Source organism: Bufo bufo, chromosome 5 (assembly GCF_905171765.1).
Source record: "Bufo bufo chromosome 5, aBufBuf1.1, whole genome shotgun sequence".
Taxonomy (NCBI): domain Eukaryota; kingdom Metazoa; phylum Chordata; class Amphibia; order Anura; family Bufonidae; genus Bufo; species Bufo bufo.
The window spans coordinates 361,398,959-361,422,734 of record NC_053393.1 but is presented as its reverse complement, the minus strand read 5'-3'; the positions used below and the strand labels follow the sequence as shown (position 1 = coordinate 361,422,734).

At 42.7% G+C, this 23,776-nt stretch overlaps 1 protein-coding gene across 2 annotated transcripts in view; it reads right to left on the bottom strand.

Annotated features, from left to right (window-relative positions):
* Positions 1 to 23,776, bottom strand: part of NFX1 (nuclear transcription factor, X-box binding 1) — a 128,569-nt gene that overhangs the window by 69,288 nt on the left and 35,505 nt on the right. For both annotated transcript variants that reach the window (XM_040431493.1, XM_040431494.1), the window contains exons 3-7: positions 11,698 to 11,859; positions 9,109 to 9,186; positions 8,918 to 9,023; positions 5,415 to 5,486; positions 2,493 to 2,632 (exon numbers count right to left, since the gene is read on the bottom strand). In XM_040431493.1, the coding sequence (XP_040287427.1) occupies positions 2,493 to 2,632; positions 5,415 to 5,486; positions 8,918 to 9,023; positions 9,109 to 9,186; positions 11,698 to 11,859 (558 nt within the window). The remainder of the gene's footprint in view (positions 1 to 2,492; positions 2,633 to 5,414; positions 5,487 to 8,917; positions 9,024 to 9,108; positions 9,187 to 11,697; positions 11,860 to 23,776) is intronic.

Sequence of the window (23,776 nt, the reverse complement as noted above, 5' to 3'; positions counted from 1 at the left end):
GCTGTGAAGATCCTGTAATCCAGCAGTGGTGGCCGTGCTTGCATACTATAGTGGTGGCCGAGACTTCGGGGGCGCGTATAAGCACGAAAGCTCATCAGCTCCCTGTCCATGTCCCTGCAACGGTGGTTCAATGGTTAGCACTGGGGTCCTAGGATCAAATCCCACCCATGGTTACCCAAGGTTTCTCAGAGTACTCCAGTTTCCACCTATGCTCCAAAGACATACTGATAAGGAACTTAGATTGTGTGCTCCATTAGAGCAATATAAGAGTGTCTGTAAAGCGCTATGGAATAGGTCAACGCTATATCAGTGAGTGAGTGAAATAAATAAATCTTAACTTATCTAGTGATCCGGATACAGATAAACGTCTGGATCGTGGTGTTAATAAACAGCCTACTTAGGTACAGAAGTAGTGATTAGTGATTACATGAGCAAGTGCTCATTTTTTCACTCCTTTTCTAGGCAAAGACTGATGGAGGGAGTCATAACATTCACAGGTACTTTCACACTTGCGTTTTTCTATTCCGTCATAGAGTTCCGTCCTAGGGGCTCTGCACCGGAAAATAACTGATCAGTTTAATCCCCATGCATTCTGAATAGAGAGCATTCCGTTCAGAATGCATCAGGATGTCTTCAGTTCAGTCTTTTTGACTGATTAGGCAAAAGATAAAACCGCAGCATGCTACGGTTTTGTCTCCGGCCCAAAAAACCGAAGACTTGCCTGAATGCCGGATCCGGCATTTTTTTCCCATAGGAATGTATTAGTGCCGGATTCTGCATTCAAAATACCGGAATGTCAGATCCATCCTTCCGGTCTGCTAATGCGCAGACTGATAAAAAAAAAAAGGTGAAAAAAATAAATGCCGGATCTGTTTTCCGGATGACACCAGAAAGACGGATCCGGCATTTCAATGCATTTTTCTGAGTGATCAGGCATTTTTAAGACTGATCAGGATAAAAGAACAGCATCAGTCTCTCCTGTCCTCCCTCTGTATCAGTTTTAATAATCACGATGGAGAGAGATGATTTTATGGTAAGTCCACATAGGACAAATATGCAAGATTTTCTCTGCGGATTTCTACACAGGAAATTCCAAAGTGGATTACATTATTATTACATTTAAAGGGTTTGTCCAGGCTTTTACTATTGATGACCTATCCTCAGGATAGGTCATGAATATCAGATCTGCAGGTGTTTCCCAGCACCCTCGTCGATCAGCGGTATGAGAAGATGCTGCGCGCAGTGCTGTTTCCCTTCCCTTCCTGTCCGCTGCTGCGATCTATGGTCTTTGCCATAGACAGCACCAGCGGACTGGAAGAGAGAAGGCAGTCTCCTCCTCCCTGTACCGATACTCTAAATTTAAATATGAGGCGCCAGAAACAGTAGGGAACACAGCGCCGGAACAAAGGGGTATTTTAGAAAAAAAACAAAACGCTGGTATCTGTAGGGGCTGCCATATCTGGTAAGCATACCACTTTCTAACAAATAATCCCATGAAAGGTCGTCTTTAATAAATAAAAAAAATGCAAGAGTTAAACAGGACCTACCTTTCATCTTTTTTTAATTTTTATGCTTAGTTAAAAACCTTTCCTTACTGATGCTGCCACCCTGCCTGTTTTTTTCAAATATCGCTCTACGCCCCGCTGTGTTCCCCTGTAGTTTTCACGCTCAGTATGCTAATACTGAGCAATGGTACAGGGAGGAGACGACGCCAGGGTTTCGAAATGGGCGTCTCCTTCTCCCTGGCTGTGCCGCGATCCAATCGCAGAGAGCGTCACAGCCAGGGATAAGATGAGCTTTTTTTTCCTCCCTGGCTGTGACGCTCTTCGCTGTGATTGGACCGCGGCACAGCAATGGAGAAGGAGACGCCCATTGAGAAGCCCTGGCGTCTCCTCCTCCCTGTACCGATGCTCAGTATTAACAAATTGAGCGGGAAAACTACAGGGGGGCGTAGAGCGATATTTGAAAAAAACAGGCAGGGTGGCAGCATCAGCAAGTACCCCGCAAGTAAAAGGTATTTATCTATAAAATAAAAAAAACATGAAAGGTCAACTTTAAAAAGAAAACAAGCAAACAGCCGGTGGTGCTATACGGATAGATGTCATTGAATAACTCAGTGGTACATTTTTTTTATTACATGCAATTACAAAAGTATTCAGATCCAGGTGCTGGTTTTAAAACTGTAGAATATTTTTTCGTAAGACAACCTCTGTAGATGTTGCTTTTTTGATTATATATAATTTTGCATGTAACTTTTTAAAAACACACTACTGGCAAAATTTAAAATAAGCCAAAAATTAAAAAAAAATAAAATTATAATAAGAATTTCCATGAATATTGAAATACACCTTTCTGGAGGAAAGCTTTTTTGAGATTACATAAAAAGTGACAGTGTACGTTAAGACTGCAGATTAGAAATGAGTAACAATGTATATAGGTGTAATGTTTAATAAGCAGTTGTGTAGGTCAGTACTTTTAGCTGAATTTCCTACCTTGATGTATTATTTGCTGGCAAGGCTGGCACTTCCCAGCATGGCACACCTGATTGCAGTTGTGCTCCCCACAGTTCAATGGATTTCCACAAACATTTGCACAGTGCATAGTAGAGGATTGCCCACAGCGAACAGACTGACTGCAAAAAGAACAAAGAGTTATTCTTAGGAAGCAAAATCAGGAAAAAATTTTAGTTTTAATCCTTACTAAAAACGTGTTTCTGTAACCGGTAAAGAAACGGCCAGAATGAGTATTTTGGATATGTGAGCCACTGTCCACATACATTAGGCATGTTTACAAGTAGATTTTACCGTCGATTTGCGCAGATTCTACTGGTTAAGCTGCAGGTTTTATATCCTTTTTTGTGAAAGGTGAAATCTGCAGCAATAATTGATAACTTTATGGAAAAATAAAGCATGCAACCATTCAGAGGTACTCTGCCACATATGAATGGGGTTTTCTAAATTGGGTTAGCAGTTTTAAAGGGGAATTCGAGCGCAATACACAAGCTCTCCCATGGCCTGAAAATGGTTAAACAGCTTATCGATCCTCCTACTGTGGATGTCCCAATGGTGCCAGGGTTCCTGCTGTGCTGCACTTCCTGCTCCTGTCTCAACATGGCGGGAAATGGTTGACCGCAAATAGCATTCATTATGTAGCGGAAGTTAAAGGGGTTATCCAAGTTCTCAAACAGCCCCTCCATGTGCCGGGCCCCTCACAGGTAATATACTTACCCCGCTCCTGGTCCCCGCACCACCGCTGCTGCTTCTCCCTGTACACGGATGAAAACATCCGGTGTCGGGGGGGCTACGGGGGCAAGCAGCCAATGGCAGGCGGGGACGAGCCTCCCTAGCGTCACCGGCGATGCTAGGGAGGCTTGTCCCCCGTCTGCCTTTGGCTGCTCCCCCCGACACTGGATGTTTTCATCCGTGTACAGGGAGAAGCAGCAGCAGTGCGGGCACCGGGAACTGGGTAAGTATATTATCCGTGATGGGCCCAGCACATGGGGGCTGTTTGAGAACTTGGATAACCCCTTTAATACAAGCCACTTTCCACTGTATTGTTATTATCCATTGGATTAATATTTCCATCACATTATACACTGCTCATTTCCATGGTTACGACCACCCTGCAATCCATCAGTGGTGGTTGCGCTTGCAAACTAAAGGAAAAAGCACCAGTCTCTCTGGTGGCCAGGACCGTGGTACTGCACATAGGCTAGTGCTTTTTCCTATAGCATGCAAGCACGACCTCCAATGATTGCAGGGTGGTCTGTAACCATGGAAACGAGCAGTGTATAATGTGATGAAAAAATGAAACCAGCCAGCAAAGGAAGCAATATATGGACAATCACAATACATTAGTAAGTTCCTTGTATTAACTTTCTCTGCATAAAAAATGCCACTTGCTGAAGTGAGGGCCCCTTTAAGCTGCATGCACCTATATGTAACCACCAGACAGCCGACATTTATGCCGGAAACCCGCCGAATCTCATTAAAGTCAACAGGGATTCAGAGGCGACTAGCTGTGCCCGATACAGTAACAGACTACTGGAGTTACGTTAACGGAGACGTGGACAAAGCCTTATTGAATGGATCAGTATTTTACTAGTACGTGAATGCGATTATTTTCATATTTCAGATTTTTTTTATTCAGTAATTTGATGATGCTGTTGCCGGGTACCCAGCTCCTTGCTAATTGCAAACTACAGTAATCCAAGAGAATGTTTTTGTAGTCAATTTTTGGGAAATGGTTTTAAAGGGTTTGACCTACGATGAGAACCTCAGTCCATATGCAGCGGCTTCAATATGAAAGCAGCTGTCTCGGAGCCAAAGACGTCGTCTCACATAAGCCATTTACTGAAGAGATCTTACAAAAAGAGTGGAGATTTTTCAGCAGCACAATGTTAATTACATTTTCCTATTACTCATTACACCGTCATATGTCACCATCAGGATGCCAAGGGAAACAAATGTACACATTCTCCATATGGTCTTTAGGTGAACACTATAAACCAGGGGGGTGCACAACCTTTTTTTTGTTCTGAGAGCTGCATTTTTATACTGTGCAACTTCAAAGGACTGCAATAAAATTTCGGATAATTGAATCATAGCTTTGCCATATGCACAAAACACTTTTTCTGTGGCTTTTTTTTTTTTTCAGTGGGGGTAGGCTGGATGGCACTGTTTATAATAAGGAACATGCGGCTGGTGCAATGTCTTCCAGATGTAAGGCACAGAGAGGGACAAATAAATCAGGGGCTCTGAAGGAGGAGGCAGGAAGAATCTGTGTGATAGAAGGATACATTAAAAGGATTTTCTGGAAGTATCCTCAGGATAGGTCATCAATATCTGATTGGTGGGGGTCCGACTCCAGCACTGCCACCGATCAGCTGTTTGAAGAGACCGAGGTGCCTTGGCGAGTGCTGCCGTGTCCTCAGAGCACAGCGCCGTACACGCTTGGTATTGCAGCCCGGGCCCATTCACTTCAATGGGACTGAGCTGCACCTACCCATGTGACTTAAGAACATGATGTCACTTGCCTGGGTAGAGGCCAGAGTGCTGTGGCCTCTTCAAACAGCTGATCGGGGGGATCACCCCTCCTCAATCAGATATTGATGACAGGTCATCAATATTTTACTCCCAGATACCCACTTTAACCAATGAGCGCTTTCCTCATCGGGAAGGAATAGCGTTCACTACAGTCCTGCAGGGGCAACCCCACAAATGTCTGCCTGTACGATCAGATGGCACAGGGGCCACAACTATGTGGCTCACTGCTTGTGCGCTCCCGCTATAAACCATGGCTAGGAAAACATTCTGGATGTATAGATTTATTCCCTGCGCAGTAGTATTGCTCCAAGAACACTAAAGAGAGCTGCGAGTACTGAGAGTACTTTGACCTCTTATTTACACACTTACCTGGTTCTTCCACATTCACAGGTTTTTGTCACAAAGGCAGGACATGAGGGGCAAGGTCCAGGATGACACAAGCTAAGTGACACAAAGAGATAAAAGTTATAGCAAAGCTGTTTGGTTCTAAAAGACATTCAGTTCGGACTCTGAACCATAGCAGCTGTTATGCACTGACTTCTGAAAGTACCTGGGTATTTCCTATACTTGCTGCTGGTGCACCTGAGGACAGGTCAATGTGTCAGTAGCATGGCAACGAAACTCCCAGTGAAGCCTCCACAAAGGTTCAGCACTGGTCTTATACAGTTCAGTATTAAGGTGCAATGTTTTATACTAAGCTACGGTCTTCAGGAGCACCACACCTCTTCATATCTGTCTTAATGTGAATGGAAGCTGGGCACAAGGCTGTCTCACTTCACACCTATGGGCCGTGTAGTGTAACCACAAAGCAAGTCATTTCATCCAGTTTAACCGCCGCCTACCCTTGTAACGCTGCTCAACAGGCGCTGGAGAAACAAGTTCAAACCTACCTATCATAAAGCAAGCGTAACTGAGAAACTAAGCACATGTGGAGCAGAGACGCCATTGACAAGCTGCCACAAGTACAATGCCATGTTCTGGTTCCACCCAGACATCATGCGTGACTCAGAACAGTTGAGTCCTGATATCGTCACATCAGAGAATTAATACAGAACAGCATGGATCCTTAAACGGGAACCTTATGTCATCAGCTATAAAACACACATACAGGGAAAAAAAAAAAAAGAAAAAAGCTGACGCGTTTTGGGCGAGTCACCTGGGAAATCGCAAGAGTAGCCTAAAACGCATCAGCTTTTTCTGCATGTGTGTTTTGTCACTGATGAATTAGGCTACTTTCACACTTGTGTTGTTGTTTTCTGGTATTGAGATCTGGCAGAGGATCTCAATACCGGAGAAAAACTTTTCCATTTGGTCCTCATGAATTCTGAATGGAAAGAGATGCGTTCGGGATGCATCAGGATGTCTTCCCTTCCGGCAGCATTCCGTTTTGTGAGCAGAGACAAAACTGCTGCAAGCTGCGGGTTTGTGTCCGGTCATAAAAAAAACGGAAAATTACGGATCCGGCAATGAAAACAATGTAAGTCAATGGTGACGGATCTGTTTTTTTCCATTTTGATTTCACATAACCGCATCTTAATGGAACGGATGCATCCTGATGTACAAAATCAAAATGGATCTGTTTAATTCCGCTATAGAGATCCTCTTACAGATCTCATTACCAGAATTAACGCAAGTGTGAAATAGCCTTAGTTTGTTTTGTTTTTTCTTTTGGCCCCATGGATGAATTCTGCAAAGGGAGAATTTTTATCTGAGAAAAAAATAAATTCTACCGACCCAAACACCCATGTGTGATGCGTCTGCAGCGTGTTCCTTCATGTGTGAAGTTTCCCTAGTTTATTAGGGGTAGGGTAACCCCTATCAAACACTTCCGCCCTACTTGATTCACATCACCTGCATCATGTTCTTTCCATTGAGAGCAGAGGGGAGGGGTATACATATGAAGGAATCCAAGTGGACACGTGGTGATTTACCAACACGCTGCTTGGGCGAATAATAAGTCATTTACTTAGGAATGCTTAGTTAGTGGGGAGATGTGTGAATGTGTTTCTCCAGCACCTATTTAATAGTGTTAAAGGGGTTATCCGAGAATTTGATATTGATGGCCTATCTACAGGATGCAGCTCAGTCGCTCTACAATTTACGGCTCTGTGGTGGGTAAGCTGTGAGGAGGCCGCAGTGCCCAATGGAGCTCCAGTGACTGCAGCGTCCCGTCAGACAGCTGATCAGTGTGGGTGCTCAGAGTCGGACAGCCGCTGATTTGGTATCGATTGCCTATCCTGAAGATAGGTCATCAATCCAATTCCTAGATAACCCCTTTAAAAGTTTATAGAGCCAGAAATTATGACTGTATCACTTCAAGTATGATTCACGACCTATTATGGACATCATTTCATTTATACTATGCTTAAAGGGGTTTTCCGGGTTCAGGGCTGAACCCTGATATAAACTATTGTTTATTCTTTTCTACATATGAGTGGAGCATTTCCTTGCTCCGATGCTCCCCCTCACCTTGCGCTGCATTGCAAGGTCTGCTTCTCTTCGCTATGCTAGTCGGAGACATCACTGTAGCAGTGAGCCTGGTGACATCACTAGCACAGATGAGCGGTCTATAGCGCTGCCAGAGGCGATGAGCGGTCTATAGCGCTGCCAGAGGCTGTTCTGGAGGTGGGTACTGTGCACAGTAGTATAGTACCTGCCTCCAAAACAGCCTAGGGCAGTGCTATAGACCGCTCATCTGTGCCAGTGATGTCACCAGGCTGACTGAGAGACAGATGTCTCTGCGTAGCATAGTGAAGAGAAGCCCGGTACGGCACCCGCGGTAAACAAATAGATCGAGCGCTGTGCGATGCAGCGCAAGGCATGGGGGAGCATCGGAGCAAGGAAATGCTCCAATGTTCCACTCATATGTAGTAAAAGAATAGCTTATATCTGGGTTCAGCCCTTAACAAATTACAGTGGTTGTTAGGAAATAGAACCATATAGTTCCCATAACCATATTATGGTGTAAAGGCCTGAATACCACTGTGAGGAGAGCCTGTCAGCTAAACAGGATTGCTTACAATATCCTTTATGGGTGGACAAAAGTGCTTCATTCTCATCAATACAAGGTTTAAAGAGGACCAGCCACCACAAAATGCAGTGCAATCTAAAAACAGCAGGTTATAGAGCGGGGGAGCTGAGGAAACCTGTATTTTATACATTTATATCTCAGCCTTTCGGTACAGGGGGAGGGGTTGATGGCACTGCGTACACACAGAGAGATAGCTGTCAGTTACGGATAAACCCTCCCCCTGTACCAATCACAGGGCTGCAAAACACAAAGATAGAAATGTATAAAGTTACAACTTTTACTGAATCTTTTCTCACAAAAATATATATTAAAGGGGTTTTGCAGGCTTCTGACCGGAAAGTTCTTACTTCATTTGGGGAGGGTCCGACACCACGCACCTCCACCCATCACCTGTTCCCTGCAGCCTCCAGCTCTGAAACTAGAACTTGAATGAAGAAGGAATCACAGCTCCGTACAAAGAGCAGTGCGCTACTGCAGCTTAGACGCCACTGACGTGAATGGAAGATGCACTGCAACAACACTGAACGGCGCTGTTATTCCGGATCCGTTCACAGTGTTATTTCCAGCCGATTGGAGGAGGTGCAGGGTGTTAGACCCTCACCGATCAGATCTTAATGACCAATCCTGATGAGAGGTCATTAATGTCAGGAGCATGGAAAACCCCTTCTCCTGCTCTATAACATGGTGCCTTCAGATCGCATTGCACTTCTTTAATTGCTTATGGACAACATCTCACTGGGGGCTTATTATATGTGTAAAGGGTGCTATCCCAACTCCGACATTTTATTTAATAGGAAGCACTGCTATACATAAACTGGACATATGAAGACGGTGGTCTTACATGTTGCAGATATGAGGACAATCAAGGCCAGAGCGTTTCTTTCCACAAAGCTCACCACAACTATGGGGAATTTCATTTCTAGTCCATTCAGGGTTGTTGACTTTACCTTAAAAATGCAACAGAAAAAAAAAAAGTTTATACTAATGAGAAACAAAATCAACCGTGCAAATTACTGGGCATCAAAGACGTACTACAAAAGCAGGTGTAGATGCTCGGAGCTCGGGAGGAGACATTTTGACAGGCGGGACATCTCCAGCCACTATTTTCTTCTGAAAGAAAAAGTAAAAGACATGTATTCTCTTTAGTACTGCATTGTAATCCACTACATGCAACAGGAAAAACGTATAAATGCCAAGCGTACATAAAGAAATAATAAAATATTCTAATAATATGGACAACCACAAGTACCCACTGTACAGAAAACAAAAAAAAAGAAAAAAGCCATCAATTAAGCTGTTACAAACATTTACACTGTAAGTCGCCATGTACTATGTGTATTAACAGTTGTGCCCCCACCTTTTGACTCATGCTTTTAAGCCACCTACTAAAATACAGAACTAAACAAGAAAATAATTTGTAAAAGTATCATTTTTGAAGTCTCATCCCATTTTATAGATTCTCTGACATACAATGCACAAACTACGTCACCTTCCCGTACACTGGATGAGCCTCCTGTCCTCTAATTATCAGTGTAGTAATGACACTATACAGCTAGCCACAATGTAAAAGCCTTTATCCCTCTGTTCCTCATGCTGAGGGCTGCTCTTCAGCCGTGTTCCACTAATAATTCAGCAGATCCCCCTGTGGTGCAATGCACAAGACAACTCATAAGAGATGAAAGTATAATGCACGGCGCTTAGCTGGCGCCTGAGAACATCAGCCGCCAATGTACAAGCTGGTAACGAAGGCCATATAAAAGACTCTACTCTGCAAATATAATGTATGTCTCTGCTACAGTCTTTAGTCTGAAACCTCTTCACAGACTACAGACTGCTATGCCATAGAGTCCATATGCCGCACTTCTTTTGTTCTAGGATTTGTGCAATGCAGCAATATGGAGAAGTACAGTGCATCACAATGTAATGAATCTAAGGAAATCTTTGGGGGAACTTTTCATAACGCGTACAACACTTAAATCTTCTCCATATCAAACCCAACTTCTTTCTTTTTTCCATTGCTGACAATGGCTCAGCATGACAAGCCGGGCTGCCATAACAACACTATACAAGGAAGGAAAATACTCACGCTCTGGCAAAGTACTACATTACCTTCCATGGAATTATCTTAGTATTTTACAAGGTATAGAGCATGCTTACGGCATGTGGTGACAAAAAATAAGTGAAGAAGGACTCAGCCTTTTTCTGTCACCCTTAGGGTGCCAGCACATGAGATTCTCGTACAGAAAAACTTCAGCATAAAACAGTACCAGATCAGACAGATCTCACGGACACAGCTCTTCTTCTTAGGTGCAGAAATTGACCTGCTGCATGTCAATTGTTTTTGAATTTTTTGTTTGGATTTCACCCTTTTAAGGCTACTTTCACACTGGCGTTTTGAATTCCGTTTGTGAGATCCGTTTCAGGGATCTCACAAACGGCCCAAAACGGATCAGTTCAGCCCCAATGCATTCTGAATGAATAAGGATCCGTTCAGAATGCATCAATTTGGCTGCGTTTGGTCTCCGTTCCGCTTTTGAGGCGGACACTAAAACGCAGCTTGCAGCGTTTTGGTGTCCGCCTGACGATGCGGAGCCAAACGGATCCGTCCTGACTTACAATGTAAGTCAATGGGAGTGGATCCGTTTTCACTGACACAATATGGTGCAACTGAAAACGGATCCGTCCCCCATTGACTTTCAATGTAAGTCAGGACGGATCAGTTTTGACTTTGTTCTTTATAATGCAAACGGATCCGTTCTGAACGGATACAATCATTTGCAGTATAGGTGCGGATCCGTCTCTGCAGATACCAGACGGATCCGCACCTAACGCAGGTGTGAAAGTAAGCTAATGAAGTTCTGTGGCAAAACCACATCAAATCTGCATAAAAAATGGGGATGAGACGAGCCTTCAATAGCAGGCCGCGACAGGGACGAGCCTCCCTAACATTGGGGGTGCTGCTAGGGAGGCTCGGCAGGGATCAGGAGTGACGTGGGTGCCGGGGTAAGTATAATCTATATGGGGGCCCAGGCATTGGGAGGGTCATTATAGGGGTTGGATAACTCCTTTAAGCAATAATGAACATTAAAGAGGTTATACCACAAAAAGTATTTCTATGCAATGAATAAAGCATTTTAAATGAAGAATTACTGCAAGAGTTTCCTTGCTGGTAGCGCCCCCTGCTGTTAATCCTTCTCCTGCAGTCGGTGGTGGACAGACATGCTCAGTATCTACCCTGCTCCCTTCCACTCAGTGCTGGTGTAGTGATCTCATAGAGAAGCAGGCCAGACAATATGGAGATATATGTGCGGGACTGTTTTCTATGCATGGGAGTTAGAGGTTAACAAGAGCTAATTGCAATGCATTCTGGGAGATGCAGGTGCTTGATAACCCCTTTAAAGCTGTGTTCACACATTATCTTCCGTCGGAGGAACACATTGGGAGTATTCCCACTGTATAAGTATTAAGATCCCCAAAAAATGACTGCACTGTATACTTTTTTATTTTTACTTTCACGCAAAAAACCAAGCTTTCCTATAAAGACACAGAAAAAAGGTTTGCTGGTGCCAAACCAAAGCATACGCCAGTCTTACAGAGCTCAAGCAGCCAAAAGACACTGACCTTCAGCTTGTGATGCAGGAGACCTGGCCCATTTTTTGATGCAGTTCAGGTGGAAAACATGGTAGCAGCTCTGACAATTCCACACTGGAGCCATAACTCGCACCACCTCACAGCACACCATGCACTCGTATTTCTCTGCAGTTAGCTGCTCAATCAGAGACCCTGGAAGAGAAACACAAAGGGTTAGAGTAGAATGGAGAAGAAAACCATTTGTGGTGTCAGAAACCTTAGTGTTCCCTAATACAATGGCAAAAAACAAACAAAAAACTGTTGACAAATGGGACACAGGCATAAGCTCCCGTATCAGTCAGATAATGCGTCAAGCAAACACGGCTTGTTACATTTATGTCACGGTCATGGAGTTTCACATCAGAATAGTAATTAGATCTATCTGGTGAAGATAGCCTCTTGTAGTGTACGTGGTTGTCACAGACCCATAGACTGTAGTGTGCGTGAGGGATCTATAATCATGGACAGAAATTGGGCACGTTTCTATGGTGTCACCAGGGACCCATGGTCCATGGAAAACCAAAAATGTGTGAATACACACAAAGCCAATAGAAATGTGTGCTGTCCGTGGAGACCACATTTGTGAATCACTGATGTGTGAAAGAGGCCTTACGCTGGAGTATTAGACTTCCGGACTATCATCATTTCCATACTTGTTTGTGTATAAGAGGATGAGTAACAGGCACACAAATACCAACCTTGCTTATATTCCCTTCTACAGATTTTAAAGAAAGGAACATTTTTCACCTTTTCACTCCCAATCTAAAAGGTGGCCCTATACCGTAGATTATCAGCCAGATGCTCACTTGGCCAACAGCTATACCTCTCAACCCTCCCTTACATGCTGCCGGGCATGCATGTCTTCTCAATGTTAGGGCTCATACACTCAAACGTGCCGTGTTCTGCAGTCCGCAAATTGTGGATCGGCAATTTGCGGAACGGGCGGCCTAATATAGAAATGTCTATTCTTGTACGCGAAACTGAGAAGAATAGGACATCATCTAAAATTGGCCACGGAACGCAGCAACGGATGCGGAACCGAACAACGTTCTGGTGAATATGCCCTTATGAAGGTAATAGGCTGCTGTCAGACACCTCTGGCGGTAGCTTACCTCCCAACAAGAACAAAAGATCAGATCGGACAGTCAGGATACCATCCATACTTATTACGTACCTCCCACCAAAGTAGGCGAGATCAATGTGAATGGGATCCTTTAAGGGGTTATCTGCATTTTATATTTAATGGTCCCCCCTTTAACAGTGATAATGTTGAAAATATTTCTACAGAGCCAGCGCTGCACTCCCCAGTGTAATTAAGTTGCGGGCATTTCATGAATCATGCGCCGTACATTTGGCACACGATCCTAGCTCCCTTACAACCCGCAATGTACGTCAAAAACATGTTTAAAGGGAACCTGTCATGAACTTTATGCTGATCTCACCGAGGGCAGCATAAAATAGTGACAGAAATGCTGATTTCAGCGGTGTGTCACTCATGAGCTAAAAGTAAGAGGTTGCTGAGAACCAGCATCATAATCATTGCAGCACAGGCCTTGAAAAGAGTCACATCTACCTGAGAAGAGTCCTGGTTATTCATAATCTCCTGCTCTCTCACCCATCTGCTGATGGTTGGCAGGTCTCTTCTAGAGAGAAAGGGAGAAAACTAGGTAGAAGACGGTCAGTCATCAGCAGGTGGGCAGGGAGAGCAAGAATTTATGGATAACCAGGACTCTTCTCTGGTGGTCATGACTCTTTTACAGGCCCAGTCTGTAATGATTGTGATGTTGGTTCTCAGCAACCATTTACTTTCAACTTTTAAATGACAGACCACTGAAATCAACTCACCTGTCTCTACTTTATTCTAACGTTGGTATGGGCAGCATAAAGTTGATGACAGGTTCCCTTTAACATAAAAACGTGATTTAAATAGTCCATTTTAATTTCTTAACAGCTTAACGACCCAGGACGAGGAGGCCCATCCTGCGTTCCTTCCTCCCCCCCATGTGCGCTGCTGTGATAACGCCGATGCAGGTGGATTAAACCCCTCATATGCCGCAGTCAGCGCTGACCGCGGCATATGGGAGGTTTGCGCTCCCTCTCCTTAGCCATCGAGTCCCCGCTCTGCGGTGGCAGGGACCCGATGGTTGCCATGGCAGCCCCGATGCCTTACAAAGTGAAAAAAGTTTTTATTTTTATTTTTTATAATAAATTTAAAGTTTAAAAGAATTTTTCCCAAAATAAAGTAAACAAAATTGTAAAAAAAAAAAAAAAGAAGGGGGCAAAAAAAATATAGAAAAAGTAGACATATTGGGTATCGCCGCGTCCGTATCGACCAGCTCTATAAAAATATCATATGACCCTTAGATGAACACCGTCAAAAAAATAATATAAGAACGGTGCTTAAAAAAAAAAAAAAAAAAACTTTGTCACCTTACATCACTAAAAGTGCAACACCAAGCAGTCAAAAAGGCATATGCCCCCCAAAATAGTACCAATCTAACCATCACCTCATCCCACAAAAAATGAGCCCCTACCCAAGACAAATTAGGTATCGCCGCGTCCGTAAAAACCTGCTCTATCAAAATACCACATGACCTAACCCCTCAGGTGAACACCATAAAAAAATAAATTAAAAAAAACTGTCAAAAAAAGCTATTTTTTGTCACCTTACAAAAAGTGTAATAGCAAGCGATCAAAAAGTCATACGCACCCCAAAATAGTGCCAATCAAACCGTCATCTCATCTCACAAAAATGATACCTTAAGACAATCGCCCAAAAAAAAAAAAATAATAATAATAATATGGCTCTCAGACTAAGGAGACACTAAAACATAATTTTTTTTGTTTAAAAAATATTATTGTGTAAAACTTTAATAAAAAAAGCATACATATATTAGGTATTGCCATGTCCGTAAGAACCTGCTGTATAAAAATATCACGACTTATCCCCTCAGATGAACACCGTAAAAAAAAGTGTGTAAAAAAGCCATTTTTTGTCACCTTACATTACAAAAAGTGTAATACCAAGCGATCAAAAAGTCATACGCACCCTAAAATAGTACCAGTCATCTCATACCCCAAAAAATATATTTGACCCTACATAAGACAGTCGCCCAAAAAAAATAAAAAATAAAAACAACACACAACAACAACTCTGGCTTTCAGAATATGGAGACACTAAAAAAAAACACATTTTTTTCAAAAATGCTTTATTATGTAAAACTGAAACAACCAAAAAAAATTGTCATTTGGTATTGTCGCGTCCGTAACAACCTGCTCTATATAAATACCACATGATCTAACCTGTCAGATGAACATTGTAAATAACAAAAAATAAAAACGGTGCCAAAACAGCCATTTTTTGTTACCTTGCCTCACAAAAAGTGTAATATAGAGCAACCAAAAATCATATGTACCCTAAAATAGTACTAACAAAACTGCCACCTTATCCTGTAGTTTCCAAAATGGGGTCTACTCTAGGGGTGCATCAGGGGGGCTTCAAATGTGACATGGCAACTTAAAATTATCCCAGTGAAGTCTGCTTTCCAAAAACCATATGGCGTTCTTTTCCTTCTGCGCAATGCCGTGTGCCCGTACAGCAGTTTACGACCACATATGAGGTGTTTCTGTAAACTACAGAATCAGGGCAATAAATATTGAGTTTTGTTTGGCTTTTAACCCTTGCTTTGTTAGTGGAAAAAAAATTGATTAAAATGGAAAATCTGCCAAAAAAGTGAAATTCTGAAATTTAATCTCTATTTTCCATTAATTCTTGTGGAACACTTAAACGGTTAACGTTTGTAAAATCAGTTTTGAATACCTTGAGGGGTGTAGTTTCTAAAATGGGGTCATTTTGGGTGGTTTCTGTTATGCAAGCCTCACAAAGTGACTTCAGACCTGAACTGGTCCTTAAAAAGTGGGTTTGGAAAATTTTCTGAAAAATTTCAAGATTTGCTTCTAAACTTCTAAGCCTTGTAACGTCCCCAAAAAATAAAATGGTATTCACAAAATGATACAAACATGAAGTAGACATCGGAATGTAAAGTAATAACTATTTTTGGAGTTATTACTATCTATTATAAAAGTAAAGAAATAGAAATTTGCTAATTTAAAAAAAAAAAAATTTGTAAATTTGGTATTTTTTTTATTACAAATTTTTTACTCCGTTTTACCACTGTCGTGAAGTACAATATGTGACGAGAAAACAATGTCAGAATGGCCTGGATAAGTCAAAGTGTTTTAAAGTTATCACCACATAAAATGACATGTCAGATTTGCTAAAAATCGCGTGGTCCTTAAGGTGAAAAATGGCTGGGTCCTTAAGGTGAAAAATGGCTGGGTCCTTAAGGTGAAAAATGGCTGGGTCCTTAAGGTGAAAAATGGCTGGGTCCTTAAGGTGAAAAATGGCTGGGTCCTTAAGGTGAAAAATGGCTGGGTCCTTAAGGTGTTAAATGGGACTGAGGTCACGTGACTAATTTACATATCACAGGTTGAGGAAAAGGCTGCAGCTTTATCCAAAGCACAGTGACCCCTTCCAAAAGCTGATCTGTAGAAGAACGGTCTAGTTTTAAGCCGCCTTTATAACTTACAGAAAAAATAAACCTGCCCCACTATCTGCAGAAGGCGAAACAGAATCATCAGCCACTATCCACTGCACAGAGTGGCAGGGCTAAAGCCCCAACCACATGCGATGGACTGGCACTGCATGATGTGATTATAATAAAATCACACACTCTGGCATCTCTTCAATTTTCCTCTGATTGATTCAGATTGCTGTAATAATTGCCCAGCTCTTTTAATCTGCCAAGCCTCTGCTGTGCCAAGCACACATGCTTACCATGCAGGTCTTGGCAAACCTCAGCAGCAAGAACTGTAATTACGACTCAGATGTCAATGGTAAGAACAGCAGAACTTAGGCTGACAAATTGTAGGCAATGAATCACTTATTCTCACAGCCAGCTCAATAAAAGTATTCCCATTTCTATGAAGGCCCTTAAAAACAAATGGTCAAGAGCTAGGCAGGTTCAAACACTGCAGTGAAAAGCACATACCGTATTTTTCGCTTTATAAGACGCACCCGATGAGAAGATGTACCCCAGGGTTTAGAGGAGGAAAATAAGAAAAATATATTTTTCATCAGACCTCATATCATATCCTCAGATCAGACCCCCATAAATATCAGGACATCGGATCAGACCCCCATATCATTTTATCCCATCAGAACCCCATTGGCCCTCAATGTCAGACCCCCATCAGACCTCAGATCCGCCCTCAATACGAGACCCCCATCAGACCTCAGATCAGATGCAGCATCAGGTCATAGTGCGCGCACTACGTCCTGAAGCTGTCAGCACAGTGCAGTGTTGGCCCCAGGAAGGAAGACCAGGGAGGGCGAGTACCAGAAGCGTTTGCAGCGCTTCACTCTCTACTCCCGACAACTAATGCATACTAGTGAGCGCTTCCATAATGGAAGTGCTCAATAGTATTCGCTTTATAAGACGCACGGCTGTTGTCCCCCCATTTCTGTGGGGAAGGGGGGGGGGGGGGGGGGCATCTTATAAAGCGAAAAATACGGTAAATAATAACAGATAGCAAGCTATGATGTCAAACTGGCCATGGGTCCATCATGTGGCACCAGAAAACGGTCAAGACTTTATAACAAATCCTATACATCAATCTTCATAACCCAAATATCAGGCACAGATGTCTCTAGGCAGTATAGAAGATTAAATCTGCTAATAGGAACTTAAAATGTGACTGGTATCGTATCTACATCACACATCTATTTACTAATTCATTCACAGCAAAGGAAAGGAAACCGGCAATTAAGATGTAGAGTAAAGCCTGCAAGTTTCTCTTCGTGCCTTCAAGAGGAGGATTAGTAATACTAACAAAAAGAGTCTTGGGATTTCACACATTTCCATAAGCCTCTGTTGAACTGAATACGAGATGCTCAAACTGAAGCCAAAGAATTCATGTCATCTCATATCAGCCATTTTATTTTAACCACCTGCCTAATATAGTGTAGGTCCCCCTTCTGCTGCAAAGACAACTCTGACCCATCGAGGCATGGACTACACAAGACCTCTCAAGACATCTTGTGGTATCTGGAAAAAATAAATAAAAAAAATAGGCAGCATATACTTTAAAGGGCACCTGTGAGCATGAGCAACCTTATTCTGGGTGGACTTAGGTTGCCGGCGACTCCGCTTCACAGACAATGGAGGAGTGCAGCTGCGGGGAGGATGGAGAGGTCAGTATTCTCTGCTGCCCCCTTCTCCAGAGGCTCCATTGCCACCAATGAATGCTGGCACGCACATATTGACTACAACACATTGGCAGAGTCATGCATTCCTAGTGGAATGCATTATTTTGCTAAAACACAGACGAAAATCAGTGGGTAAACTATAATACCATAATAACAAGATATAGTGAAGGAGAGGGAGGGGACGCCACATTTTAAGACAAGATAAAGTGATAGGAGATAAAATTCCCATATGTCCAATTTTTACATTCAGGACAGCACAAAATCTAGCTAACTTCGTAGCCCCTTTGATAAAATCCATCCAGAAAAAAAGAGGCCACTAATATAAATAAAATTAAGCAGGGCTTTTCCCCTGCAAAATGTGTGGGAACTGCAGGCTTGCTAAACAGCAGACGATACCCCCTATTCTTGAAATAAGGGATGACTCGCAGGTGTAGAAGACTGATCATTATATTACTTCTATAACAAAAGCAGTAATAGATTATATTAAATGCCCCTGTCGGGAAATATATGTAGGTAGGACCAAACTGGTAATAAAAATTAGAATTGTTGAACATATAAAAAATATATACAAGAAATTTGATGGACATCCGCTATCACGCCATTACGCACCATGAAGGCAACTTTACTGGCTCATCATCTGGTGGTATTGAAAAGGTTAAAATGGACATAAGGGGTGGGGATTTTATTAAACAAATGTCACGCTGTGAGAGCAAGTGGATATTTAGGCTTAATAGTTTAGCACCAAAAGGTCTGAATCAGGAAATTGACTTATTTGCTTTTCAGTAGCAGACATTCATATAAGGGAATTGCACCATGTACTCTATACTAGTGGACACTTTAGATACCGATTGGAGTAAGACTGCCACCAAAGAATGGAGTAGTATTTGAGAAAAACTCTGGTGAAATGTGCAGGTGTGGCTATGGGAGCCAGACGCCTATTTAATCCACAGGACAAGAAACTCCTACCATCCCTGAAGAAGGAACCCGGTGTTTCGAAATGCGTTGGTAGAACTTTGTCCCTTGGTAGCATCCGTAGGACTGTTGTGACGTCACACGAACCTTTTACCTGCTGGCTCCTTCACGCGCGCGTCAGCTACCGGCCGGAGCGGTGCGCGCAAAGTAGAGCCAGAACCGCTTCGGAAGGAATTTCACCGTTCCACTGGAAATCTGAATAATAACACCATCCACTCTCCATCTCTTGTGCAGCTAGTAATATTAGCAACTTGAATCTATATAGCCAGCATATTCTATCTATATCTCTAGCCAATCTCTTAACCAGCACGGGTATTTTTTACTATAATATCTATTACATATAAACTATAATAAAGCTGGACCACCAATGACTATGTAGGCCACAGTACACGCACGAGAAGACAGAGCTAGAAGAGAAGAGGAAGGCAGAGTAAACAGCACAGGGGCGAGGCAGTAGCGATGCTCCAAGAGCTACGGCCGGCCTCTTGGTGCTCAAAATAGGTCAGTTGCATAAATATAAAAGTATTCTCTTGGCACTAATTCAAGCTACAGACAAAAGGCAGATAACATTTTAATATACATGATCAACCACACAAGGCAATATGGCTCTGTAGGTTGCAAGGTGGAGTCTCCATGGATTGGACTTTTTTTTTTTTATAGCACATCATACTGATGCTCAAATTGGATCGGGGTCTAATTTGGAGGTCAAGTCATTGCCCTGTTCTTCAAACCATACAGAATAATTTTTTCAGTGTGGCAGGGCACATTATCCTGCCGAAAGAGGAATACTCTTACTATGAAGGGATACTTGGTAAAGTAAGTAAACTGATACATGCCATAGTAACATCCATATGAATGCCAGGAGCCAAGGTTTCCCAGCAGAACATTGTCCAGGGAGACACACTGCCTCCTCCAACTCATCCTATTGCCATCTCTTCCCGAAGTACGTGTCGCAGATACACCAGGTCGTCCACAGGATGTAAAAATAGACATGATTTATCAAACCAGGCGACTTCTTTTCATTACTCCATCATGCTCCAGTTACGATGCTCATATGTACATTGTAGGTACTTACCTCGGTGGACAGGGCAGCATTGTCACTTTGACCCTCCTTGCACTAGGCAAGCTGTGATGCACTGTGTTCAGACATTTTTCTGTCAGAGCTAGCAGGAACTTTTGTCAGCAGTTTGTGGTACAGTATGTCTTCTGTGGGACTGGACAAGACTAGCTATTCTTCACTCCCCTCATGCATCAGTCAGACTTATTGGTGGTTCAGCAGTTGCCCTTTCTTTGGCCACTATTTTTTGGTGGGTACAATCTACTGCATACCAAGAACTATCCACAAGTTCTGCCATTTTGGAGATCCCATATCCAGTAATCTAGACCAGTATTTATGAACCTTTTCAAGCCAAGTAACCCCTGGTGACAAAAAGTTCTAGTCCTAGTAGGGCTTCTTTCAGTGGCCAACAGGTCTGATAGGCCAATATCAGCTCATGGGGAAGACATACTTGTAATTGAACCTGCAGAGAGCAGGTAAACAGAGCACTACCTTCTCTTCAAACAGCTGATCGGTGGGGGTTCCAGGAGTCAGCCCCCCGCAGATCCGATTTTGATGTCCTATTATTGAGGATAGGTCATCAATATTAAAAAAGCAGACAGCTGCTTTAACTTAGCAGGATCCAGCACTGAGAGGACCACAGCGAGTTTCCCTTTTTCCTGCCCTCCTATTCTCCCCGCTTCTTCCCTCCCTGACAATCCCCCATCGGGCTACAACATTTTCCTATTCCACCCTCCTGCTGGAGCGAGATTGTGACTTTTTAATAAAAAGTCTCAATGATATGTCTGGAGTGAAGCTCATTAACATACTTAACCACACCCACTTTTCCACCCATATTTCAAAACTGGAGTGAGTGGTGTAAAAATGCAAAAAGTCAAAATCTTTGAACAAGTGAGTGCAAAAAGTCACAAAAGCCCTATTTTTGCAAGCCAGAATTCTGGAGTGAAGGAATGATCAATCTGCCCCATTGTTTGCTGGCAGCAGATCGCTGTTTAGACGCACGATCTGATGGCGGCAAAATGAGGATTTAGGTGTCCACATAACAGATGCAATTACCTAATGAACAACCGTTTCACTGGGTAATCGGCAGCACCTTTACAACTGCAGATTATCTCTAACGAACATTCCTACGAAAGCTTGCTAGTAATTAACTGGCCGATGCTTGGCCAGTGTAAAGGGGTCTTTAGGTGTAGGTACGAGGCAACGCGCTAATCGAGGTGCTCGTTCCAAACAGCGCGCACACCTGACTTGCCAGACAATCGCCCTAACCAGAAACATAATATATATGTGTATGTAAGAATACATTAGACCCTTGAACATATAGCGGCGATAAATGATTAGGTTACTACAGTGCGGGTTCGTGCACCCATCAGGATCAACTTATATGGTAACTTAGAGACATAACGCCGATCACAAATATATGCCACTAGGTCGTCGGTGCCACACCAACAGACATGCTGCTGCATCTCACTGGACAGTGCATTGCTGATGGGGGATGGTTACGTGTCACATGCCCACCTTTATTGTACATATAGTGACAATATTCTGCCCAGTGGGTTGCCAGGGACATACACAGTGGAGGTAGCAGGGTCCTGCTCTGTTCTTCAATAAAGCACACAAAGATTTGACCATGGAGGCCGGTAGGTCTTGTGGTTTTTTTTTTTCTGGCGTAAAAGACTGAAATCTATAGCAGCTCCAAACTGTTGCCGGAGGATACACAATTTATGATAAGGCGTGCGCCATGTCCTAAATTAAGCGCATCCTCAAGCGGCGCATGGTTAAATGCCAGTCTATGATAAATTCCCCCACCACACTAGTAATCTGCCCGAGACATGACTGCCTGCCGGGTTTTGCAGCAATCTGACATTTCTATCTGGAAGCGTTTTTATTTTTTTGTCAATGAATGAATCAAGCCATTCACAGGGAAAGAGAAAGGTTGGGGTAACCATCTGGAAAAATGGCTCTGCTAAAGCAAGCTGGAATGAGCCTCATCATGTGTCGCTGGGTATTTGCTCTTATCTGTTGCTTGCATGCAGCACTAACTTGTCTGCTTGTCTGGACATTACTTGAAGCACCAACAACAGAATGGCGCGTGGCAATTCATACAGATGTAGCAGAGCTGAATTTATTATTGAATGGTTTCTATTGTGGACTTAGAACACAAGGCCTTCATATGCGGCCTTGTGTTCTGGCAGAGATTGCAGGGAATCGGCCGGACGAACACCGCTGCATGCCAATTCTCTGCATATTTGCTGGGCAGCGGCTGGATCTCTGCCAGTGGGGTCCGGTGGGCAGGCGGTAGTATCCGGACAACTCCGGCTGGATATTCTACGCTGGAACAGCCTGCCGGTGAGGCAGCCCCAGGTGTGACAATAGGCTCATTTATAATGAAATTGGCATAGGTACCCATCTCTAGGCTGAGCAAGGGATTGGGCCGTGTGAAATCGAACCGGCGTGCCATCTTTCTTTACCATAAATGCCATTTGGAGACAATCTGCCGAACTACACACATTAATAACAAATATGTCCAGTCTTTAGTCAGACCTTCACAAGAAGGCTATGGACACTTTTGGGAGCAATTTTTTATTATTGCATTCTAATCATTATGGGTTAAAAAAAATCCTTTAAAAAAAAAATAAAAAAAATGTGAAAACTTTGATGCTGGGGGCTTAACCACTGAATTACGACGGTAAATGCAGTCGCGTCTAAGCAGTTTACAGAGGGAGGGGGCCAAGCTGGGTCTCATAGGTGTAATATTAACAGTTACAATCCAGTACAACACAAAATGTATGGTAATTCACAGTAAAAAACAAAAAAACAAACAATCAGATCCTCAAAAGTCTAAGTCCCCTAGTAGCACAAAAATAGAAAGTACCCCAAAAAAATAGTATTTTATAAAAAAAAAAAAAAAAAGTTTCAAATAATAAAAAAAAAAAAAAAAGCCCACTTTTCCCCCATCAAGCAATTTACTATTGTAAAAAATACAACAACACATCACAGTGTCGGTAACAACCAACTCTGTAAAAATATCACATGATCTACCCCATCAGATGAATGGTGTAAAAAATAAAACGATGGTTACCTCGCCTACCAAAAATCATAATAGCACGCGATCACAAAGTCATATGTGCCCTAAAATAATACCAATGAAAAAGTCACTTCAGCCCACAAAGAACAAGGTCCCACACAAGACTATATAGAGTAAATCTCTGAAAATGGCGACACAAAAACATGAGTTTAATGCTTTAAACTGTGTCAAGTAGCTTTAAAAAAAAAACTATATAAAATTGGTATCTCTGTAATCGTACTGACCAGCAGAATAAGGCCTATTGCACACGACCGTATGGCTTTTTCAGTGTTTTGCGGTCCGTTTTTCACGGAACCGTTGTTCCGTTTTTTGTTTCCGTTGTGTCTCCGTTTCTGTTCCGTTTTTCCGTATGGCATATACAGTATACAGTAATTACATAGATAAAATTGGGCTGGGCATAACATTTTCAATAGATGGTTCATCAAAAAACAGAACGGAAACGGAAGACATACGGATGCATTTCCGTATGTGTTCCGCTTTTTTTGCGGACCCATTGACTTGAATGGAGCCACGGAACGTGATTTGCGGGCAATAATAGGACATCTTCTATGTTAAAACGGAACGGAAAAATGGAAACGGAATGCATACGCAGTACATTCCGTTTTTTTTTGCAGAACCATTGAAATGAATGGTTCCGTATACGGAACGCAAAAAACAGCCAGTAAACGGGGAAAAAAAAAACGGC